Source organism: Clytia hemisphaerica, unplaced genomic scaffold, assembly GCF_902728285.1.
Source record: "Clytia hemisphaerica strain Z4C2 unplaced genomic scaffold, Clytia hemisphaerica genome assembly, whole genome shotgun sequence".
Lineage (NCBI taxonomy): Eukaryota > Metazoa > Cnidaria > Hydrozoa > Leptothecata > Clytiidae > Clytia > Clytia hemisphaerica.
This window is the reverse complement of record NW_027104489.1, coordinates 853,251-861,129: the sequence shown is the minus strand read 5'-3', so window position 1 is coordinate 861,129 and position 7,879 is coordinate 853,251. Positions and strand designations below refer to the sequence as shown.

At 36.4% G+C, this 7,879-nt stretch overlaps 1 protein-coding gene across 1 annotated transcript; it reads right to left on the bottom strand.

Annotated features, from left to right (window-relative positions):
* Positions 1–1,401: 1,401 nt before the first annotated feature.
* On the bottom strand, positions 1,402–3,621 carry LOC136821568 (repetitive organellar protein-like). The gene is made up of 2 exons (XM_067077794.1): positions 3,388–3,621; positions 1,402–3,074 (listed from the first exon to the last, which is right to left on the bottom strand). Exon 2 carries the CDS (start codon positions 2,971–2,973, stop codon positions 1,402–1,404), a length of 1,572 nt encoding a protein of 523 aa, XP_066933895.1. The 5' UTR covers positions 2,974–3,074; positions 3,388–3,621.
* Between the last annotated feature and the right edge of the window lie 4,258 nt (positions 3,622–7,879).

Here is a 7,879-nt window from a genome sequence, read left to right as displayed (position 1 = left end):
TGATAGCCGTCTCAGTTGTTGGTTGTAGATCTGGAGTGCAATCTTTCTATTTGGAGAAAGATATAATGATGGGTCATGTAGAAGTGGTAAAATGCAGTCGAATTTTGCTTGCAAACATCAACATTGATTGATTCATTGATAACATGTTTTTCAACTTCTTCTTGTACACTCATGACCTCGTCAGTTTTTGTTGAAAGTTCCTTACAGGATTTACAGCCACGACAGTTGATACATCTGTATTGGAATTCGCTTCCAACGTCTTGTGATTGGTTGAAAAGTTCAGACTTCTCTTCAATGGCTGAGTTTGATGTAATGAAGATGTCGGGATTCTTGTTGGTGTATCCGAGCAGGTGAAGGTCAGGATTGACATGATATCCCAACTTAAACAGCTCGTGTTGATCATTGATGAATTTATTGGTGTTGAAATGGTGATCTTTGATGTTGTTGAAGACAGGGTGTGGACCACCAATAACGCCGGTTGATCCGTCTGGACTTTTGAAGCATGATCTGTAAATTGTCAGTCCTGATGGCATCTTGAATACCTCCTCCGGGAAGTATCTTGAATATTTGATGCCAATCATAAAATCTGTATGACCACCAACTTGTTTTGGGACCAGAGGAAGATTGCATGGATCACCACCAGATTTGGCATAATCTTTACGAATGTCGTTGATGACTTCACCGTCCAATTTGTATGTCGGAAACTTCTGAGTGATTTGGTCCAAGCATGGTCCAACGAGAGTTGCATCTGTTCCATCAATGAGTGGAAGATCAATTTTGTAGGTGCCGTGCTTGCTTTGACTTGATATGCCACCAACGCCGCCCATTGTGATAGGACCAGCGTATTGTTGATTTGCTCGGTTGCCAAGTTTTTTGATTGCGTGATGACGTACAATGAAGTCGTAGCACCCAGAGTCATAAAATATGGTGAATTGTTTTCCATTGACAGAGATTGGTTGTAGCATGAAGATTGCTTCCGGATCCTCATCGTTTGAATCGTTAGCAGAATGGAAGGTCAGCTTTATTTCTTTGGAGTAGGCTGGCACAGGTTGTCGGATGATGCATCTGGTCCTGTAATGTTCTAGGATGTCCAGGTTTTGTTGGTTCGTCTTATGTTCTTCACAAACAAGGATATGCTTCCTTGGCTTGAAAGGTTGATGGTAAGGATGCTGGCATATGAACGTCTGTTGGCATTGACCCTCTTTGTGTTTGCCTTGGTCACGTCGTGCCCCGGGGAAGAGACACTGGTAGCAGAGATTCTTCTGTTGCAAGGTTTTGAATCGCTCAGCTGGAGTCATTTCGACGAAAACTTTGCAGGAGAAATATTGTACTAGCTTTGTTCCACTAGGACCATTGGTTTGTGTATGATCTGTTGCTCCACAGATGTAGCATGAAGATTGGTCAGGAAACGTGTTGTAAGTTGATCGACCTCCTTTTACCACCTCCGCCTTTGGGTTTTTTCAGTGTCAGGTTGTTTGTTGATTTTTGGATGGCAGCTTTCTGTTGGTGAACTTTCATCTCTTTCTCCAGAAAATCAATCAGTTGTTTCCACTTGTACTTGCCGCTCTTTGGTTCTTCACAAGTAAGAGTAAGCCATCTCATCATTCGTTGATCACCAAGTTTTTCACTGACTTGGTTCAAGGCGTTACTGTAGTAAAGTTCATTTTCAATATCATGAGTGGCTGCAAGTTGCATTAAATCTCTCATAGAATTGGTTACTTTTGAAAGAAAGTCAATTGTTTTCATTGGATCTTTAGATTTGGTTTCAATACTGTACAACGATTGGAGCTTGTGTTGAAGTAAAACTTGCCGGTCGCCGAATACGTTTTTAAGTCGACCCCAGATGTCTTGGATGTTATCGATGTTTCGAACGAGTGATAATGCTTGACCATCCAGATGATTGTTCTTAAGTAATTCAGCTTGCATTGATTCCTCATACAGTTTCTTGAACTCTGCGATGAAGGTGTATATATCAATTTGAGAATCATAGCCACTAAACGATTTGAGTTTGATGTTCAGTCGCCGCTTGTTGAAAGTTTCGTGTTTGTCAAGTTCTCTCGACTTTAGTTCGTTGTTAAGTTTCTTTTCATACTCCTCCTTTTTATCTTGCAGAGAGGAATATGATGATTTCAGTTCATTGTATTTGTCCATCGGTGGACGTAAGTAAATAAGTTCTTGTAATTTATTGGAAATCTCCTTCAGTTCTTTACTTTGTGTTTCAAGAAGAGTCTTGCGTTGCTTTAAATCGACATTGCTGATAAGACTGACAGAGCATAACATCGAGGCAGTGAGAAAGTTTATAGAACGATCAATTTCGCTTACAATGAAATCTGATTTCTGTTTGTCTGCATTGGTTTGTATCTCAGTGTTTACATCACTACTGTCTTTGAAGAATTTGTTAACTCGTCCAATATATTGAATGATATCACAACACAGCATGGTAAATGGTTTGGAGTATGATTTTTCATAATCATCCTTTGATAATTGTAGTTTGATCTTTCTATTAGTGTTTTTGTATTCAGTACGCAATGTTTCTAGCTTTGTAACGCATTCTTTCATCCTCTCAGGGTGTATCATATCGACCGGATTGTCATCAATGGTATCTGTGATATCCTCATGAAGTTGCGCCATTAGAAGAAAAAGTTCATTTGTACCTGTATTTGTTGTATCAGTTGGTGGAGTGTCACGTGGTTTGACATCCATTGGAGTTGGTTGAGGTGGGTCCACTCTGGTCCGATGTGGAATGATCTCGGTGAGAGGTGAATCGCCATCAGTTGGAAGTGGTAGGTCGCCTTCAAATAGGGGCGGATCCGACATTGATGGAAGTGAATCTGTTGATTGAGGTGGAAGTAATTCCTTGGGTTGATTTGAAGTTGCTTGAAGTGGAGGTGTGGTCTCCTTTGGCTTTGATATTTTACGACCAGTTTTTGAGTACGAGTTGAAGTCGAATCTCTCCTTCGGTCGTGTTTGCATTGAGGTGTGATTGAACCCCTTGCTGTTTGAATGTTGGGGCAGAAACAATGAAGGGTGACAAGAAGGCTGTGTTCGTAACACTTGATGTGAATGTGTTCAAACTAAAAGAGAAAAATTTGACTAAGTCTTACAAAATGTCTCTAAGTCTGAAAAGTATAAGTTTGAAAAATATAAGTCTGAAATCTAAGTCTAATTTGAAATTTATATGTCAGTACAAAGATTGATTTGAATATTTGAATTGAAAAATGAAATCTAAGAGTATATGTATAATTTGTATGTCTATGTTGAAAAAATGTAAGTAGAAAATAAAAATCCAAGATGGCCGACCTAAATCCTACAAGTGCATGACTAAGCAAAAAGAAAGCACCCAGGCAAAAATGGCAGACAAAAGCAAACACTGAAAAGCAAACTTACCAGCTAGCCTGGGTGTGAATGTTGTGAAATGTGAAATGATATTTTGAGTTTGAATTTGAATTATTGAATTTGATGTTCACCCTTCAAGTGTCTCTTGTGAAATGAATAGCAGGTCTCAGAGTGACTCTGCAATTTATGCACTTTGATGTGTAAAATACAGACCAAAAATTTATAAATTAATTATGCAAAAATAAAGCAAAGTTGACTAAATAAAGATTGATTTGATGAATAAATTAACATAAATTAACATAAAATGGCCAAAAGGGACAAAAAACTCCAAATGCAAAAAACAAGACAAAACACAGACCAGACTGAAAAAATGCCAAAAGGCAGGAAACTGAAAAGACCAAAAGAACATGAAACTGAAAACAAACAAAACTGCAGCTGATGCTGTAACAGTAAGTACATGTATGAAGAACATGGTACTCAATAAAAACATGACATTCTTGAGCAAGCAAATCCAAATAACTTTAAAAAGTTTATAAAACCCTCCAAAGAAGTCAAGGTAATTAAACTTGAATAGGCTGATAAAGTCAAGGAGCAGAAAACTGAAGCCTTTACTGAAAAAGAAAAGGCAAGATTGAGTGAAGGGTCAAAAAAAGTACTCATTATTGGAGACTTATCTCAGGCCCATATAACTCAGAAGAAGAAATTACTTTAGAAGTACGTAGAAACAAACTTGGATGATAAACTTAAGAACAAAATGATGTATAATGAAGTGAAATATGCCAAAATTACATGCATGTCTCTCAAGCGAACAGCTGCAGTCTTTCGTTTGAGAAAAGATTATCGCAACCTCTCCACAGAAGAGTATGTCGAAAACTTGAGCTCTTACCTCAGTATTGCACGTTGTTGCTCTTAGACAACTATTAAAGATCTTAGAAATGTTATACATGGAATTGTGGGTAAGAGGGATGATAGTAAATCACTAACACTGGAACTCAACTCTCGTTTACAAGGTCAAGGGGATGAAACAATGTCAATACAGTCAAAAAAACTTGTTATATTGGGGAGCAGTAAAGTCCAAAGACTTGTGATATTGGGGAGCATGTTATTGCCTTTTGGCATGAGGGTATTGGTAATAAGACAAAATGACATTTAGGAGTAGTAGAAAAGGTTCAACCATTAACAGTTTCATACATGACACGAACTGATAAAAGCAGACACAACTGGACATTCCCTGAAAAAGTTGAAATAATTAAGACATCTGTCGACCAAGTAATTGCGACTAAAATTAAAGTCCAATATCTAGGAACTGTGAGGATAAGATGTTGTCAAAAATACTTCAATTTCAATTTATTAGGTTTAAAATCTAATAGCAAAGGAAGTACCCTTCAAACTCTGTAAAATATCTTTTGGATAGTATAAGGTTTGAGAGGTTGACGGACTTTCTAACTTCGACTGTTCTCGATTAGAGCAACAAAATTTCTTATTTGTCAAAGAGCTCCTTTATCCTTGGTTTTATAGTTTCTAAATTTTTAAATGATCCTGTAGATTCAAAATGTATGATATCAGTAGAAAATAAGCACTTATGTTTATTTCATGTAGGTCTTCCAAAAAATATAATGAAAGTATGAATTAATTGCAAAGTATGATTTTTTTAAGACATTACACGATTACACTAAAAAAGCCTCTTTCAAGAGCAATGTAATGTACTCTACAACCTTATCACTTCATTTTTGATGCATAGTCATGATGTTTTTCTTAATCTACATTAAATTACCTTTCAAATGAGGGGTAACTTGATATGTTTTTGAGAATTCTTTTTTTAGGCAACCTAGCAGTGAGATTCCGAGGTGGGCGTGGCCTTAAAGGCCCCGGTAGGGAAGTCAAAAAAGGTTTCTACCGAATTTGTTCTACTTTTTCTGAAATTATACATGTTTTGGCACATTTTGAAGGGGTAATCAGTTTATGATTCCAAAAATCCATTTTTAACATAGATCCCTACTGATAGACTTTCATTTTTGCAGTTTTGCAGCACATTTTTTTGCTTGCGAGTCAAGTACCGTAAGTTGGTCTAATATCAACATCCCTCGTCTAATTCCGACACCCTTCTTTAGAGAAAGGAATAATATGAAAGCTTGAATCGCTGATTGAAAAAGGATTATTCCTCTCTGACCACTAAGCAAAGAAAAACAGTTCCAACCTTTCTTTAAATTTCAGCTGATAAAAAGGGTGTCGAAATTAGAGGAGGGATGTCGACATTAGACCAAGTTATGGTAAACAATATAGCGCTTTCGCAGCATTAATCTTTGATACGCATTTTGACAGGACGCTAGTGTGACTAACTGTTTGTGGAGTCAAAATTTGTATCTTTTCGACAAAAAAATCTAAAAATATGTTTGAAAAATTTTTGAGTTAGCAATTTTTGAGTTAGCAATTTTTGAGTTAGGCGGCAATCACAAATATCTTCATTTTGTGTCCTCGTTGGGTCTAAAAAGTGAGTCGGTCGGTTGGTTGGTCGTAAAAATTTTTGGGTTTCCATTTTTCCATCCATTTTTAGAGTGTATTCTTGGAGAAAACTGCCAGCCAGCCAGCCGCCAAAACAATCTTGTGTAATAGGTGGTTTAAAATTATGACCTTTGAACACTGTGACCTCCGACCCCAAAATGGGGCATGCAATGATAAACAAAGTAAAAATACTGCGAATGCGCTAGAAATCGCTCGCAAAAAATCTAAAATAATAAAATTTTTGAAGGAAGGAAAGGTCATTGACAGAAAAATTCAGACAAATTTACCGACTCACCGACTCAATTTTATTCAATTTTCGAGAGTCGGTCGGGCGACGCGAAACGAAGATATTTGTGATTGCCGCCTTACCTAGATTATGATGTCATAAAGGTGCAAATTATGACGTCACTCGACTATAACTTAATTTTTTATTTTCAAAAATCTTTGACATCAAACTGTTTTCTGGGTTTTCGCATGGTTTCCCATGAAGGAAGACACTGCATTGATAATTGAACATTGAATATGACTTCTTTTTTTTGGTTTTTCGTCAACAAAGAAAAAAGCTGTTGTGGACATGTTCATAAAACATAGGGCGAAAGTTTACACATTGAAAAATGGCTTTTTTACATTTTTATCAATAACTTGGTAAGTATTGCAGTAATCTTGCTGAAAATTGGTGAAAATGATGATAATGATGTAACAAAAAGGACTGCATCAAAAAATTTCAAAAATATACTCCTCAAACAAGGAAAATGATAAAATTGTAACTTTCTTACTAAATTATCAATTATTGAGGTTCTAATGGATTATTTACAATTCTGTAAAAACAAAGATAATTTTGAAGCATTGGTAATGTGGCAATAGCTTTAGGCAAGTAATGTAACACCCTTCCTGAAAAGATATGGGATCAAAAAGTAACTGTTACTTATTTATCAGGAATTTATTTGATTATTGGAAAATAAACCAATGTTTCAGTTTTATCAATGATTTGAATTGCAATTTAAACTTATTGCAATCAAGTAGACCCAAAATTAGTGATAAAAATGTACAAAATTAAAATTTCAAACTGTTACAGTTTTATCATAAAACCATTTTCAGCAGTTTTGAAAAGCTAGAAACACTCCTGAGTTACATTTTTATCATCTGTGAAAGTTTCATAGTAAAATATGCATTACTTCCAGAGATATTATGTATTTATCATTTTGGGAAAATTTCCAGTTGTTACATTTTTATCATTTTTCTTGCCTGACTTTGGGAGCTAATATCTTAAGCCTCGCTTATTATTTAGAAATCTAACCTGGACAGTTACAAAATATCATCTATTTACAATTGAAAAACCAAAGTCTTTTGTCTTGAAAAGAATGAGAGATAAATCAGTAACAAATTAAAAAGCCATTTTTCAATGTGTAAACTTTCGCCCTATGTTTTATGAACATGTCCTTGTGATGCAACACAATAAATTTTTGAGACAGTGTTGGAAAATGCCGTGCAAACCATTCAACAAGAAAGTTTGTGTTTGAAGAAACATTTTTTATGGTTTGCTCCCAGCTACAGAGACATTTTATTAGGTAGGTGATAACTACTATCCGTATATCTAACACTCCTTCTACTCCTTTTCCTTTCCTATCTTTCTTCTGTATCTTTGCTTCTACTGACTGTTTGAGACTTAGTTTCTCATTTCTGACTAAGTTTTGATACCTGTCAATCATTTTACGACCAATCAAATCATCGCACCGGGTCGGATTCGAACCACCACTAAAGAAAGACCTTCGGATTCGGAAGCCAACACGCTATCCGTTGAGCCACACTCGCACAGCAGAAGACAAAATTTGGAAATACTTATAGAATGACAAAAAAGACAGGGGTAATGTTATTATAATATGGGTAAAAGTACCCCTTTTTTAACCTGACTGAAATTCGAGCCGTTACTAGCAACCCTGCGGGGCCCAAGGCGCCGAGTATGCACCCGGCACAGTGACAAGCCGTTACTAGCAACCCTGACCCTACCTAACTGTTAATGACCCAATACCCCCTGAAAACG

What these genes read in the sequence shown, in the direction of transcription:
- LOC136821568 (XM_067077794.1), bottom strand. Translation starts at nt 2,973, where the DNA reads ATGCAAACACGACCGAAGGAGAGATTCGACTTCAACTCGTACTCAAAA.